This window comes from Oryza brachyantha, chromosome 5, assembly GCF_000231095.2.
Source record: "Oryza brachyantha chromosome 5, ObraRS2, whole genome shotgun sequence".
Taxonomy (NCBI): domain Eukaryota; kingdom Viridiplantae; phylum Streptophyta; class Magnoliopsida; order Poales; family Poaceae; genus Oryza; species Oryza brachyantha.
The window spans coordinates 18,186,042-18,203,445 of record NC_023167.2 but is presented as its reverse complement, the minus strand read 5'-3'; the positions used below and the strand labels follow the sequence as shown (position 1 = coordinate 18,203,445).

The 17,404-nt window shown below is 42.0% G+C and overlaps 2 protein-coding genes across 2 annotated transcripts; both read left to right on the top strand.

Annotated features, from left to right (window-relative positions):
* The first annotated feature begins 219 nt into the window (after window positions 1-219).
* LOC102721452 lies at window positions 220-1,478 on the top strand. Its single transcript, XM_040524672.1, has 3 exons — window positions 220-765; window positions 893-952; window positions 1,044-1,478. Exons 1-3 carry the CDS (start codon window positions 220-222, stop codon window positions 1,056-1,058), a joined length of 621 nt encoding a protein of 206 aa, XP_040380606.1. The 3' UTR covers window positions 1,059-1,478.
* Window positions 1,479-5,957: 4,479 nt separating this feature from the next.
* On the top strand, window positions 5,958-7,386 carry LOC121054510 (formin-like protein 14). Its single transcript, XM_040524472.1, has 2 exons — window positions 5,958-6,756; window positions 6,961-7,386. Exons 1-2 carry the CDS (start codon window positions 6,049-6,051, stop codon window positions 7,024-7,026), a joined length of 774 nt encoding a protein of 257 aa, XP_040380406.1. The 5' UTR covers window positions 5,958-6,048; the 3' UTR covers window positions 7,027-7,386.
* The last annotated feature ends 10,018 nt before the right edge of the window (window positions 7,387-17,404 follow it).

Genomic DNA, 17,404 nt, shown 5'->3' with positions numbered 1-17,404 from the left:
CGTCTCACCGATTCCAACTCGCTCTTCTTCTTCGTCGTCTTCTTGTTCTTCTTCTTCTTGTTCATTCCAATCGAAGAAGAGAAGAGAGGATTAATCCGCGCTATATATAGCCGCCTCATGCAATCGCAAACCTAGCAAGCTCCGCGACACACACAGCGCATACTGGTTAATCCCCTCTCCCCTTCTCCCTCCCTCCCTCTCTCTGCGCGTGGGTTGCCAATGGAGTCCTCGCCGGCGACGGTAACCCCGGCTCCTGCAGCAATGTCGGAGGCGCCGGCGACGACGAGGCCGAGGGACCCGGGTTTGTTCGGAAGCTTCGACCTTCCCGCCGCCTGGGGATGCCGCCGGCCCATGGCTTTCTGCAGGGACCTGGATGCCCTGGGCGGCTCAGAACCCCACGCCGCGGCCGCCGTCGCAGCAGTAGCCGTGGAGCCCACGCGTAACGCCGCCCGATCGCCGCCGAGAGGAGCGGGGTTCCAGCACGGTCCTCTGGCGGCGGCGGCGGCGGCCGGAGCGGCACAGGAAGCTCCGCGGAAGCACTGGAACCTGCGTGACCGGAAGGGCGGGCGGGACGGCGGCGACGACGCGCAGCAGAACAAGATGCTCTGGAACATGGATGGCGCCGACGGCGGCGGCAGGGCAGGCCGCGGGTTCACGGTGGAGCTGACGCGCCAGGAGATCGACGCCGACTTCTATGCGATCACCGGCCGGAAGGCGCCGCGCAAGCCGGCGAAGCGGCCCAGGAACGTCCAGCGCAAAATCGACGTGCGTATGCAGCCACAGATGAAGCGCAATTTCTTTTTTTTTTCTTTATCAATCTATCCGCCGCCACGAATTCTCTTCTTACTTCCTCGATGATTGCTGATCACTTTGAGCTTTCTCTTCGCCGCAGACGATTTGCCCTGGGAACTCGCTCTGGGAGGTGAGCCGTGATCGCTACAAGGTGAACGAGGTACGCATAAAAAGAAAATTCAATCTTTCGTCTGTTCTACCAACTGCTTTTGGACGTTCCAGTTGCTGAACTCGATTCTGAACTGGTGCAGAAGGGAGGATTCTGAGTTTGCTACCAGAAGAAGGAGGAGATGGATTTCCGAGAAGCAAGATCAACCATTGGCTTATGTTAGTTATAGACAAAAGAGAGATTCAGACTGTCAGTCTGTCGATCCTTAATGCAGTTGATGATAATGTATCTCTCTCAGACCTTAATGCCCCATGAATGTTGTGTAGTTCTTTTACCTGACTGTTGGGTTTTGCTTCTCGCTTTCGTGATGCCTGGTACTTCTTTCTTTCTTCATGTCTAGTTCGGATTACAGTTTGCAGAAGAATTTCGAGTCTTTACTTCTGGACAGACATGACAGGTTATTGATTAATTCTGGGTGGTATGAAATCCTTGGCATTGGTTTCAATCCGGTTCTTCTGTGTTGCATCTCGATTGCAATTTCAGTTCCTAGCTATATATCTTAAACCAGGTTTATGTATCAGTTCTCTAGTTTTGCCAGAAACATGTATGGTTGATTCCATGTCAGTTAGAGGAGATCTTTGTCACCCTGTCTTATCAGGTACTTATTGCTTTTTTTATGCACTGCCGTCTTGCTTTTTTTTCCTAGCATTCTGTTACTTGGCCATTCACTTCAGACTGAACAATATGTTTGAAGAAAACAGATCATTAATATTCAGAAACCGACAGGCAGAACACTTGAAACGAATGGATTATGTACTTTTCCCTCCAAATTAAAGATTAGAGGCAGCAGCCAAGCAAGTCAAAAGCATTTGCCTGTTCAAGTAGTACTGCTCCAGATTCATGCTGAAACTTCAGAGGAAGCATTTATTTTGTTCTGAAAAAGGAAAATGCTGAGGTTTCAGATTGGGATATATTTTATCCATGGCATGTAAACAGTTCCAGGGAAGGGGGAAATGAGATGAGCAAGACCAAGCCTTATGATTTGCCAATCATTATTCTGGTGTACTCGAATGTTTGGTTCCCTTTGGTATTGATTGCTGAAAGCGACTCCTTAAACTACGAGAATGTAGACCCTGGGGGGTATTTTCATTTGTCAACTCTTTCTGTAGATCACTTTTACATCATTCATCCTAAAATAAATGAATTTTTGTTTTCTTTAGAATTTTTGACTCTTCGTCTTATTTGAAATTTTTTTATAATTAATTTTTTTATTGTTACTACATGATAAAACATAAATAATATTTTACGTGTGACTAATTTTTTTAATTTTTTAATAAATTTTTCAAATAAGATGGATAGCTAAACGCTCGATCTAAAGAACCCAAAAATTTTTTTTTGGACAGAGTAGTATCTATGTGCCTGATGTCATAGACTCACAGTAGCACATTGATCTTGGTTGGATGAACCCGACTAAGGAATCAACATGTCCCTGAGTCATTTGTTTCTGTTGCAAACACGGGAATGATAAGCTAGTTTTGGGGGCCAATTTATGGCATCTGTATGCGAGAATTGACTGGGCCGTTCCATCAGCTTATCTCCGCTTCACGAATTGCCAAACAATATGTTTTTTTTTAAAAAATATATACTAAAATTTATCATAATATATATTTAAAGTAGACTTTTAACTTTGTATGAGTTAATTTTATCACTTATACCATTAAATAGCTATCACAAAATTAGATTATTTTTCATTTTTCATCAAACAAGCACAAGTACTCACGATATAAGGCAATGTACAAAGATAATAAATAAGTCGGCTACAACCATATAGAAAATATGATAAAAAAACCAAAAAAAATCTGATACTAAATTGAAAATTCAAAATTTAACAGTAACTTATAGCAGCTCGAGCATAGGCCAAAGTCCAAACAATTCGAGTCTCTTTTTCTTTCGTGTCACAGAGGTGCTTTAATAGTTGTCTACTGTAGTCAATTCTGCAAATGATACTCACCGGTATCAGAGGGAACATATCTATATACTTATTATAAAATATTTTGTCTCTACATGAATTCATCCATAAATTAATGTATGCATTTTATATATTTATCTAAATTTATGAAATCTATATAAATCTAAGAGTATCAAAATATCGTAAAATGTTAAATGAAGGTAATTTCTGCAATGGAATGTTTTTTTTTCATAAAAACTACTGCACGGTATCCCGTGCTGACGGGATAATTAAAAATTAGAAGGCGCTTGTCCAGGATATTCATGCCTAATGTAACGATGTGGGCGACATGCATCTGAGCATAATGCCGTTTTATTTAAAGTTCCTGTTTGACGGGATGCCGTGCTCCAGGCTCTTTTTTTTTTTAACTAATTCTGCAATGGAATGCTGCTTATGACATGCTGCTTGCTATCGCTACAGCTGATGAAGCTTCCACTAGCACAACCCCACCCACAATACACAGTTCTTCCACTGTTGTATGTCTGGGAAATATGTGCTCTCGCCCTCCCTTTTTCCTTGAAGATTCATTCTGTTCTTCCTTTCCCGGAATATGCAAGGAAGTTGCATTATCCTGGACAGCATATCTATTTCATTTATTCAGTATTACTTAAAGCCTGCACTTGCTATCTGTACCAACACTATCTTCCTTTAATTGATGTCACCAGTCCTCCTTCAGAAAAAGGATTTAAACAAATTTAATGCCTATCCACCATAACTAAGTCGGAGATTTTGCCTCCATTTTTTTTCATGTATTCTACTCTTCGCAGCAGTTTGCTGCATTCACCAAAGAAGTTTCTAGGCTTATAGCTACCTGGTTCCCACCTCATCGTTTCATTTAATACTTACTAGTTAAATACCTATGCTTTACTATGGATTTTATGATGTGTTACCAAATTTTCTTATATGAAATAGTCACCTTAAGTTAAATTTATATGTAGATATCAATCTATATTTAACTGGTTTTAAAATCAAAAAATTTAAGGGCTAAATTATAAAACCGTAATGATGGTAGGTGGTGTTGGCACACTTGTCATGTCAAATAATCTAAAAAGAAACAATTTACCAGCAATAAAAATAATTTGCGTGTTATATTTTGACATACGTATTCTTACGTATTTAAAGACAAACGTTAGAACAATAAATTATGATTTAAGAAACCCTAAACTCTATGAGAATAAGCTTTATAAATTATTTTATTTATTTATACTCATAGCCATATTGTAGTATTGCACTCGATGAAGATATATAAAGAAACAGATATTTGAAAATAAAAATCCTTTTGACTACACGTGACACGGTGGCTTGCCTGGGATATATTAGTATCTCCGTTGACCGTTCCTGCCGTGTGCACGTGTTAGTATTATCACCAACATGGACGTAGCCGACCGATCGGCCAAAGAAACCACGTTTTGGACGGTATCCATCGATCGGTTGACGCTTCCCTAAAATTCACAGCACCACCACCGCCACCGTGACGTACGTACGTACGCCACGCTTTTCTTTCGTTCAGCTCTCCGTTTCAGGCAGGAGCCGAATCGATCGATCGATCTGAGCTCGTCAAACGTTCATTTCTGTGTGTTTTCTCGTGTTCTATCTTTGTTTCTCGGTTTGATTTTAAGGGCACCGAATGATCTAGCATCTGACAGTAGTACGATCTTAAACTTTTTACGAAAATATAATTATTTTTGGTACGCAATACTATTGTCTTATCCATCACCATCCATTCAAAACTCTTCATATTTTTTATTTCCTTCGATCCTCACACAATTATCCATTCATTATTTGTTAAGTAACGTCATAATTAGTTTGTTCTCAACCTTAATTTATATTAAACAACCTAAAAACATTTTCTATAACTTAGAAGCAAACAGTCGTCTCCCATGTCTGAATTTAAGATACCAGCAGTACAGTACACCATGTACTCTACGAGCATTACTCAAACTACTGTTCGATCGGTTCTGTTCACTAAAAACTGGAGCAAGTACTTTTTTTTTTCCTAAAACATCACATCGATTTATTTTCAAAAACATCGTATTGAATTATTGGACATCTAAATAAAACATTAAACATAGATGAACTAGAAAACTAATTGCATAGTTATGGAAGAAATCTTGAGACGAATCTTTTGAGTCTAATTAGTCCATGATTAGCCATAAATGCTACAGTTACCAACATGTGCTAATGACGGATTAATTAGGCTCAAAAGATTTGTCTCACGGTTTTTAGGCTAGCCGTAAAATTCGTTTTTTTATTTGTGTCCGAAAACTTCTTTTAACATTTGATTAAATGTTCGATGTGATGTTTTTGCCTGGCAAGTAAACACCAGTATCGTTGGTTCACTGATCGATCGTAGTTGCAGTAGGCTCGTAGCTTCACTAGTAGCAGTGCAGTGACAAAGTGTGACATGACAAGCGTGCAAAGGGTGGCAAAAGCTCGTGAGACCAGCAAACAGGAGGGGGTCGGAGATGCAGCCGCAGTGGCTGCCTGGTGGGGACCACGCCCCCTCCCCCGTTTCCACGCCGCGAAGACCAGGTCCAGGAAAAGCCAGGGCGGGAGGCGGCGTGAACCCCCATCCCTGACAGGTGGGGCCAACACCGGGAAATCTGGTGGGTCCCACGGGGGTACGAGGACCCGTGCTGCATGGACGGGTCGGTCCCTGCACGGTGGGGCCCACGCCCCTCGCCCTCACGGACATGGGTACGCCAGCTTCCCAACCCCGTTTGGTGGGCTGGACGTAACAGATTGGCCTTCGTCTCCGTCCGGCCCCCCACCCCGCCGATATCCTCCTTCGCGCCGCCGTGAGCCGGCCGCACTCCACGTAGATGACACGTGGGACCCAGAATTCCCGGGCCCATCCGTCGGTGGGTGTAAGGGTATTGGTCACGGCGATTCGGGGGCGTAAACCTGAGGGCGCGCGGGTCGCGAGAGGGAAAATGACGGTGGTGCCCCGCGGGCGCAGCACACGCCACTTCGGGCTGCCCGGGTAACAAAACGCGAGCGCGGCGACCCCACCCTGTGGCCTCAAAACCTCCTCTGCTCTCTCTCTCTCTCCTCGCCTCGCCTGCTGCCTCCCTCCTCGCCGACTCGGGCCGCCGTCGAAGCGGCCGCCGCGGCATCTGCGGACGAGGGGGTGTTGGGTATGGCGGCGACGGCAGATCCGCGGGCGAAGCCGCCCGCCGCGGCGTCGACGCACCACCTCGAGCCGTGGGCGCACCAGCAGCAGCAGCCGCCACCTCCCTCCGCCCACCGCACGGCGGTGCTCCCGGTGGTGGAGTTACTACCGGCGGGTGGGGACTTCGCCGTCCGCGATCGTCGTCGCTCGACGTCCGACCGTCGAGCCGCCGCGCAGGTCGTCGGCGGCGAGGACCCCTTCGACGGTGGGATCGAGGAGCTTCGGGTCAAGCTCATGGGCCACTTGCGAGACGCCGCCGACCGTCTCCGCGTCCCTCAGCCTAGCCACCCTCCCACGCCGCCGCCACCGCCGCCGCCGTCGACGGCGACGGCGCCGACGAAACCGGAGAGCCTCCGGCTGGAGACGGACTCCGACCCCGAGCTCAGGGCGCCGCCTCCTCCTCCTCCACTGCTCCCCCTAGCACAGCCCCAGGCGGACGGTGCACCGAGGCCGTGGAACCTCCGACAGCGCACGCGGCGGCGCCCGGCCGCGTCGATGTCGTCGTGGGCGGCGGCGGTGGTGCCGGGCTCCTCCTCGTCGCGACGCCGCAAGCGCGCCCCCTTCTCCGTGCCGCTCACCCCGGAGGAGATCGAGGAGGACATCTACGCGCTGACCGGCTCCCGGCCGCGGCGGCGGCCGAGGAAGCGGCCGCGCGCCGTACAGCGGCAGCTCGATGTAAGGCGAATTCCCCACACTACCCCCTCCCCCCCTTTCCAAACCACCATTGTTTTAACCAATTACCCTCTCTTATTTATTCCCTCGATTACACCTTTAACCCTAAATACCCAGGCATAATATCTTAATTAATAAACCTAATTGTTGTGTGCAATCGCACTCCTGCGATCCAAACTAACAGTGGTTGCTACTGTTCTTGCGCAGTCGCTGTTCCCTGGGTTGTGGCTGACGGAGGTCACCGCCGACGCGTACAGGGTGCCGGACGAGTAGCTGCTCCGGCCGGACGGCGCCGCCAAGCCGCCCAGCTTTCAAAGACCCCACCTACCTCAGCGCCTCGCCACGTCGCGGCCCACGACCGATCGAGCCGAGCCGAGCCGCACCGGGATGATTTATAACTGCTTGCTTGGATTCCGTCGCGTCGGGTGAGTCGAGCCGGTAGGTGCTCGTGCTTTTCAACTCGCAAACTCCAGTTTTTTTTCCTCCCTCTTCTCCATATTTTGCTCTGTTTTTTTTTCTTTTCGTTTGTACAGTGGTGTGCCTTTGTAATCCATCTGCTAATTCATCCTAGTATTTGTACTCCCTCTTCAATCCGTGCCTCTCGTTATCGTTCAGTTCTTCTTCTGCTGCTGCTTCCGTCCATGCTTTTTCTTGGGGGCTACCCAATGGATAAATATCCGGAGAGAGGGGGGGGGGGGGGGGGGGGGGGAGGGAGAGGATTACGTGACGTATTTAGCCTTTTTTATACAAAAGAAAAAAAACAAGAAACGAGAGAGAATTAGGCTGATGGGCCGGGCGTTTTGGATTCTTTGGGCCCCCCTCTGGGGTCGACACGCCACAACACACAGTGTTATGCAAATTGGCGAGCGACGCTATCATTGCAGTGGAGCAGATTAGCGTTAGCTTTCGCAATGCAATGTACACTAGCTGTAGTACTATAGTATAGAGACCGCTACTGGAAAGGAAACGGAGCCTGCGAACTTTTTGGCATCAGCTCTTTCGGATGCAATCATCGTGCTGTTAGTGCATTCCCTGTACCATTAACGACGCTAGTATTTGTCTTGTTGGCTACAGTAGAATTACGTAGTACACATGTATATGTATGTGTACACTAGCCTGTACATGTGTACTATGTAAGATGGTCCTGATATTTTGGTCGTCATGTTAATTCTATTTTAACCTAATAATTTTATACTCACTCCATCTTAAAATAAAGTTATTTCAGATTCATTCTAAAATAAATATATTTCTTCGCCTATCCCACCATCCCAACTAATGCAATTCTTTATTTATTTTATCTATTTACGTTCTCCTCTTGATTAATAGTAGCGTTGTTTTTTCAATTTTTTTCACATATTTTTTTAATATTCGTGTCTTAGTTTTAGAGTAATAAGTAGCTGCATATACTTTAATAAGTTGAATACCGGATTATGCATTATGTGAAAGAAAAAATTTGCATGCACATGGTAGATGGAGTTTAACGCTGCAATTGTGCCCTATTTAAAGGGTAATCAGGAAGCGTACTTTGTGCACGATGCTGTCGGGCCCGCGTGTCAGGGTTTTAGCTGGTACTTCTACGTGAGTGACAGGGGGAGGAGATACGTGCAGGGGGCTGGGCCCACTTGTAAGTGGCGGCTTGCTCGCCCTGCTCACGACCAACGCAGGCTTTTTAAGGCTGCATGCGGGCCCACCCCAGAATAATACTACTACTCCGTAGGAGCGTCCACGCGATTCAAACTGCACAGAGCGCCCTAACACGCGGGTCTGCCGGCTTCTGCTCTTCTAACGACCGCTCATCGCAGATCGGACGGTCCAGATGCAGGGTCGCTTTTTTATTTTGTGATAGGGATATCCCAGGTCACGTGACTACGTGAGCGTGATAACCTATGGCTCCAATTGACATGCTAGCTTTGATTGAATAAGGCCTGGTTTACTCCATCCCTTCTTCGGGTAACCTTATTTTTCGTTTTTCGTATCCAACGTTTAACCATTCGTTTTATTTAAAAAATTTATATAAAAATATAAAAAAATTAGTCACTTATAAAGTATTATTCATATTTTATCATCTAGTAACAATAAAAATATTAATCGCAAAAAAATTTCAAATAAGACGAATGGTTAAATGTTGGACACGGAAAAACGAAAAATAAGATTATTATGGGACGGATGTAGTAGTTCCCAAATTTTTTTTTCCAAAAACATCATATCAAATCTTTGACGGGACACTTCTCCCAAAATTTTTTTCAAACTAAACGACGCGTAATTAAAGGATTATTTGATTCTGTTTAAGTTATTTAAGGTGGTAAACGAATAATTAAACTGCTATAAAGCTAACAATTGTCTCTAGAAAAATCGGATGAAGAATTTTTATATAAACTTTTATTATGCAAAGAATTCACTATTCCGACCGTACCGTGCCGTATGAGTCGTATGACATGCACCCATAGCAGTATAGCACGAGCACGTTTTACACTTGGCACTGCCGCTGCCGATGACGTACGTACTCGCTGGACGCCATTGCTTTCGGACGCCGAGCTCGCCTCGTGACTTTAAAAATCGGTACTAGCCTCGTAAGTTTTTTTTTTCAACTTTTGACCATTCATATTATTTAAAAAATTTATACAAAAATTTAAAAAAATTAATCACACGTAAAGTATTATTCATGTTTTATCATCTAGTAAGAATAAAAATATTAATCATAAAAAAATTTTAAATAAAATAAAGAGTTAAAACATTATATTAAAAAACTAAAAAGTAATGTTATTTCGGGACGGACGTAAGATTTTTACTCTCCCAGTCCCAGAGGACAAATTCTCCCAGGAACCAAGGGATCTGTCAGCCTCGTGCAATCGGAATTCTGCTTCAGTAACTTGGGTAGATTGATGACAGTGATCAAGGCTGGGGTTTATCTCCAGATTTAGAAGCCTGAACGAATTGAGAGGAGATCATATATATCCAGACACCAGAGGAGGATGAAAACCCTACAGGGACAATCTGAACATTTGGCAATCTGTTATCTTCACTGATCGACAGGTACAGCAGGGTCGTGTCACTGGTAAGGATAAAGGCATACAGGACACAGCCGTGTGTAAAAGAGGGACGGATTCAGTTGCTCTGAACTTTCTGATGAAGCAATTTTCTTTGCTCGTCCAGTTCCATTATACTTCTCATGTCGGTCGTCACGTTACTCGTTTTTTTTCTTTTCTTTCAATGGAGCACAGATTTTGGGGGCCATTTCAGCTAGCTGACGCCCTACTGATAAAACGCGGAAATTGCAGCAATTTTGCAATTTTGCTTCAGGTCGTTTAGAATTGTGGGTCTCTGCAGCCAAGCCTTTTATCGCCTGGTTGTTTACTTATTAGCCACAACCGAACCTTAAATTTTAAAACTTTATCAAAGAGTTGATTTTGAGGTTTTCATCCCAGTTTATTTTATAGGTTATTTTAAAACCTCATAACTCAGATTAATGTTCTTGCTTCATTCATTTTTTTTCTCCACCAATGAGATCAAAGATTGGCAAGAGCACCCACTCACGTTCGGCTCATTTTAACTTACCCCTAATTCTCTCGTTTTCTGCGCGCACGCTTTTCGATTTCGTATTTTTTACGAAAATTTTCTATAAAAAAGTTGTTTTTAAAAGTCATATTAATCTATTTTATATTTTTATAATTACTAATTAATTAATTATATACTAAACTATTACAACGTTCCTCGCCGAATAGCTAACACACATTTTACTCCTCCCGAACGCGGCCTCAATCTCACAGATCCGTGGGCTGGAAATTGGAAGCCTTTAGCTTGACATTTACATGTGTCCTGCACTTTGCACTCTTCAGTTGGACACTGTACAAAATGGGCCTTATAAACACCCAAAATCGTGTCACTTGTTTTGGGCCAGAAGGCTTACTCTGTTGTGTAGCTGCATCCATCCATATCGGTATCCGTATTGAGTGGACCACTTATCTCGGTTGCCTGGTCGCCATCTCGCAACCATCTCCAGCTCCGAAACGGGTGTGCATGCTCAGATGATCACACGCACTTTGCAGGTGAGCAATTATGAAAAAGACCATCTTTCAAACGCAGCCAGATTTTTCGGTACGGCGCAGGAGGGAACATGTGCCAGTTTGTTTCGTGGTCAAAGTTTGCCACGTGTCACAACTTGTTAGAATAATATGCTTTCTTCTTATTTCGATTATTCGTTTTATTCTAAAAATTTGTATATATTTGTATATGAATATGTTAACATTTGAGATTAAAATAATAGTAAATTAAATAACAATAAAATAAATGATAATCACATAAGTTTTTTATTAAAATAAATGGTCAAACTGTGCTAAAACTCAATGATGTTATTTATTAAAATATAGAAGTAGTATTTGATTGGGTGTTATAGTTGAGACGAGCCACGTTTTACTTACCATATGGCAAATTACTTACTGGCTACCCATCTTTTGGCTTATTCTAGAAATAAATGAAACAACATAATTTATAAATAAAACTTTTTTATATATGTGTTTTTAGCGATGTAAATATCTAAGATAAAAAAAATAAATTACGATAAAAAACTTAAAATCAAATCTAAATTTAAAATTACAAATTTAAATTTTAGTTGGTAAACATAAGCACAAACGAGGGTGCTAAGTTATACTAGAAGCAAAGTTTGCGACCATCCAAACAGGCCGTGTAGCTCCGTTTCTCTTGTCCATGGCGGTGCCGGCAGGAGAGCCAGTGAGATTCTCGTTCTGGCTCAAGCATTGACCTGACAGATGGCTGATGGAGGCGTTGGCTCCGGGCCCAAAGGCGCCAGTCACCGACACCGGGAACAGCGGTGAGAATCGCCGTCGGAGTCGGAGGCGGCCCGGAGGGACGACCCCCCTACTGCTCCTCCTGCGCTGCGCCCTGTCTGTCTGACACCGCTGGATGGACGCGACGAAGCGGCTCGCCCGTGGCGCCGGGCGTCCGGGCAGGTGTCAACCGACCGCAAGCCTGCACTGGCTGTGGCAGGTCGTTTCGCTTGTGCACATGCTGGAGCTTGTTGCCGTTGAGTGCTTCCGGTTCACTGGAATACTCAACTACTACACCTAATTCTAAAGTTTAACTTTTACTAACTAGGAATCAGCTGTGGTAATTCATCGGTAATCCAAACAAACAAAAACACCTCCTGAATAGGCTTTCCGGTAAATGACTGACAAACGAAGGGGCATCGGTACAGTGAAGACTTTTTTTTCTTAGATAATGGATTATATTAATCACGGCCTCTAAACCTTATCGGGCTGTACATAACCAAAACCACAGTCACGAGTACATAATAAGAAAAGTTTCACCATTAATTAAGAAAGAACAGGAAGACTACGCTTCAATTCTACTTCTAAAATTCCGTCCATAAGTAACAAAAAAACTTCATGACTCGCTTCTCCAAAAGTCTATACATGACTTAAACTTCTTCTACAGTGGAGACTAAGCACTCATATTGGTTGGATGGTGATAGAGTGATGGGTTTCAACAGGTTAGGCATATGATAGGTGAAACCTATACAATTATACCGCTATAGTATATTCGGATCGAGCTGGCAACAATATGCTTCGCGATCCCTTCAAAAGCATTTTCAAGGCATGTTCATCTTCCTCTAATAAGGATCTCCAAGTACAAACTATGCGGTGGAATACTCTAGCGTACCTTTAATATCGTGTTTTTTTTATAAAGACTTAGATTATGAGGCTACTTTAGTTGCGATGACTTTATAAATTTGGTATCAATCAGTCAAGCTGAGTAGTGGGTAGATTGGAGCTATTTTCTTCATAGTTTGTAGGTGTTTTCAGCTAACGGTGGTGATGTTTTTTTTCCTTCTTTTCTAACTGCAGCATTTTATTGAAGTCTTTAATATTTTTTCACTATGTCAATATAAAAGTTGTCTCATACGCAGGGGCGGATCCAAGATTTAAAGATTTTGGGAGGCTGGTTACCTTCTTCTTCCTCCATCCCCCCTCTTCTTCCTCTCCCGTTCTTTTCTATCTTCTCTCCTCTATTTTTCAAAGGGATCTAGCGTGTAAGGAGGCTGGAGCCCTCACAGCTCCCACACTGGATCCACCCCTGCTCATACGGTTTTTTTTAACGAACATAAGGTTTATTTTGAAAACACTTTGTAAGGACAATCCAACCCTTCTCCTATAGACAGTATGATTCAATGCAATTCGATAAAGTTCCGGCGCATGTTTGTTCTATATTTGACTTTCGAAATCAAAATTTCTGCCGTAGTGCTGTACTATCGGATAGTAACCCGTGGCTCCAGGATCTGCGCATTCATTGGAAGAAAATCGGGAGTTGTCGAGGAGCCTGCAGTCAATGGAGTACAATCGAGTCTGGGAGTACCATGAACTCTTGCAGCGCAGCAGCAAAGGAATGAACTCAAGTTTTTTTTTCAGTAACTTCACTGCATAAAACTTGCGAGTAGTCAATTCAAAGCAGCGCGGACAATTCTAGTGCTAGCTACGGTAAAGCTGGCCACGGTTCTTGTTCACTTCTTGCAGCGTTAGCCAAGTACAAACGCAATGATTCTGCTTTCTAACTGCAACCAGAAACGCAACCGGTTGCAAATGTAAAGCAGGCATGTAGGCGTGATATTTTAGTCCTTTTAAAAAACATATTTTACAAATAGATCTATAAAAAACTTATTGTATAAATGGACATTTTTTATCACGCCAACGTCATTGGCGCCGTCATGTATACAATGATATTAGCGCCGTCCTCCTGACACACAAGCCTAACATCATCATTTGGAGGATGCCGCTAATGTCATTGACGCCGTCCTATACAACGACGGCGCCAATGACGTTGGGGCGGTCAAAAGATCTATTTATGCAATAAGTTTTTTCATGGATCTATTTATATAATAAGTTTTTAAAAGGACCAAAATATGAAAATTACACCAGGTATCTAGCCTTGACCCAATTTAACTTTATTAGTAGATTTTCATTTCCAACATTTAACCATTTATTTTATTTAAATTTTATTACTTCTTTCGTACATCTATACATCCAATCCTATGTTGCACGCTTATAGATAGCAGACTCACCCTTATTAAACTTGCTCTTAAGCAAGTTTAACAATAGACTCAATAACTAGCTGCGAAAGTATAATAAATTAACTATAAAATGGACTCTACAATATTCTCCTATCTTTTACTCTAACTTATATATTTATAATGCATTTATCTAGGAGTATTTGTAAATTTAGTTCTTGCATAAAAGCCAACACTTTTTTTTCTCCTCTACATATATTTATAATTGACTTGTAGCTAACTATAAAAGTTGGTAATATTATTCCATTTGGCCCAAAATACTAAGACAATCTTTGTGACTGTTTGGATGCTTAAGATTCTGAGAATCGGTCGGTGACAAGGCCATTTCTTAGAATAGTAAAAAAAAATAGGTTTTTCAGCTTCTGACTTTTAATTCTACAACTTAAGATTTTTCAGATGTCGAGTATTGTTTGTAAGAGCTTTTTACCTTAGAAGATTATATGGAAAACTGCAGCTGTTAGAAGCTCCCCAAATATACTCTAGGTTCTCTTTTGCTTATTCAAAATGTGTTCACCTTTGAAAAGTTATTACACTAAAACTAATAAAGTAGAAACAAATACATCACTACTAGATAAAATGATGAATACGATTTGATCAAGTGAAAACAAATATATCATGACCACTAACGCATTTGTTTCTGCTTTCACAAACATCAATACAATGGCATTAACAATAAAATTATTTTGTGACATCTAAGAACAACTCCTACCTTTAGATGGTCCATGAATCATGGGAGATAACGCATGCAGAGCAGTTTGCTCGTATCTGCAGACCAGGCTGAAGGTGGACCTGTATACAGGAGTGTTGGGACCAATAGCCAGCCTGTTGTTTGTCTCACTCGACTGTGCCGTACTTGCAGTACTCTTTTTGTACACTTTGCTGCAACTGGGATTAGGATCCGAGAGACGCTGGGATATACTTCTCCCGGTAGGTATATTGTACGGTCACATTTTGATGTTTCATTTTGTCCAAACAAACACAAAGTCTTTTGGGGTGATTGTTAGACTTTCTCATGGAAAAAAATCAAAACGACATATTTATAAACTAAAAATAATTTATAATTTATAAATTATATATATATATATATATATATATATATAGCCTCTATCCTACTACCAGGTGTAGTTACTCTCTTCACGTCTAAGGTGTAGAAACACCTCTATAGGTATTTCTTCTCTCTTTTAACAGAAAGTACAAACTTTATACATGTAGTTATATCATTCACATGAGATTTAATAGTGTCTGTACTTTCTGTTGGGTGGGAGCAGAAATAGTTATGAAAATATTTTTCATCATGGACGTGCAGGGAGTAGCTACACCTGGTAGAAGGATCTAATTTTCATATATATTCTCAGTGATCTAAAAACCAATGCTGAAAAATAAAGTTTAGTGAAAGATCTCATAATCAACTTTAAATTCAAATCTAATAATTCGAAATTTTACTTATAAGTATAAATAAAAGCGAAAAGATGGAGGGTGTTTGTATTGTTCAATATGGTACTTAAGCCCATCAAAAATGTCGTGAGGGATATGCCATGTCATAATGTAATGCAAGATACATAGTCAAATGCCATTTAATTTGGCACAATGATAACTAGTTTTGCCCAATTACAAGATTTGATCTCACCCAAGGAACTAATATGTATACATAATGACTTGCTATTTTGTGCATCGATAGCTTAGTCGATATATTTTGAGTCTGTTTAACCTTAAATGTATAATTTTCTCTTTTCCTATGGTGTATGTAAATTAGACATTTCAGTAATTTATATAAAATGATGAGATGGCATACCCACATGACATTTTTAGAGGATCCAAGGATCTTTTCAGACCATAAAACAAACTTTGAGGACATGCTTAGACCAATTGGAACATCAAGAATAATATTAGTCACACAGCAGCGGAGGAACACAGGGAGGTGCGGCCAGTGGCCTGTCCCCCTCCAAGAAAATATTTTTACGTGTAATCTTTGTATATGATGGGAAAAAACATACAGTATGGTAGTAGAATCATGGACGCATGACTCTATCTATCAGGATTCAAATCTTGATGACAATAGACATTATGCACACGAAAGTAAATTTTTAATCCGAATTTAGTAGGATTAAGGACGTGTCTCTGATATAAGTCTATTCGAGGCCTATCACTTAACCCATCAAGGCCTCAACCAGCTTTTATCAGATTTACTAAACATTTTTTTTAACTGACACCGGGGGAGAGTTTTCTCACCTGAATTGCATTAATTTTTTTTTAAAAAAAACAGAGTAGCAGAACAGCGGTTAAGGCCGATTTACTAAACAATTAAGCCACATATTACTTTTACAGTTGAGGGGAAATTTCTCGAGCCATGTAAGAAGTTATTCTTTTTTTTTTCTTTCCGAGTGTAGTTTATGCTTTGATGCATCCAATGGCAGTTTAGGCGCTAATCCTTGGCTCCTTGCTACTTAAATAGCTCCAGCAGTCAACGATATACCCAAGAATGTCCTTCCATAGTACTTAAATATCCATTGATGCGGTTTCATTTGACTAAGTGGCCCTGAATTCCTTTTTATTACTCGTCCACTTGCAGATTTACAAGTATATTAAGTGGGCTCAGCACTCAAGTTCAGCCGTCTCATAACTAAAAAGAAAAATGTCAGCTTCTTCTTTGTTGCATTGTGCACCCTTTGACGCCACAGAGTCTCAAGATACCATACTAAATCTGCCATTACGAAACACTAGGTGCGTTTGAAAAGTGCACATGTACTACTACTAATACTTCATCACTTGTCTGGGTCATATCTAGATCAGGAGTACTGTCCATTTCAAACTTCACTGACAGAAGGAGGAAACAATTCTGTCCAGATGCCACCTTGTGATCCTGTGATGAAGTGATGGGCAGTACAAAGTTGGACCTTTCTACTTCAGTTATTACTTGAGCCGGCCGTATGCAATGCAACAACCTTGCTTCTCTTTGCTTTGACCCCACAACTAAACATCAACCAAAGGTAGATAGATGCACCGGCTCTTTCCAGTACGAGCCTGAATGAATCTAGAAGTGGTACACGCAGTGACTCTAATTACTAGACAATTGAAAGTACCATACAGAGATTGAGTTGGCTCGGTAAGTAGAGTGTTACGATCTGGACGTGCAACTACTGTTACTATCCAACGGGACAAAGCAACATTTCCCTTTTTCTTGCTTAGAATCCACTTGCCTTCAGCCGTATAGAATCAAACGTACCAACAATATTGATGTATGAAAAGAAGTGGACATATATGTGTAGAAGTGGATAACGAGCCATCTTGGCTATAAGGCTTAGTTCGATTGAGCTTGTTAATTCACAAGTTAAAAGCCTAACTCTTTTTTGCTTTGAAGTGTATCTAACTTAAATATTATTCATAAATACCACAAAAATATGTTTTCTTTACTCGTTCATCTTAGGGCACGTGCAACTATGTTTATTAGTTGATTCTCTTAATCGCCACGTAAGTAAATTTAGTAACATGGGAAAAAAGAGAAAAAGAGAGAGAAAAACCGTTGTCATGCATGACAATAGCTTAGAGTCGACTCTTAGCATTTATTAAGGAAAC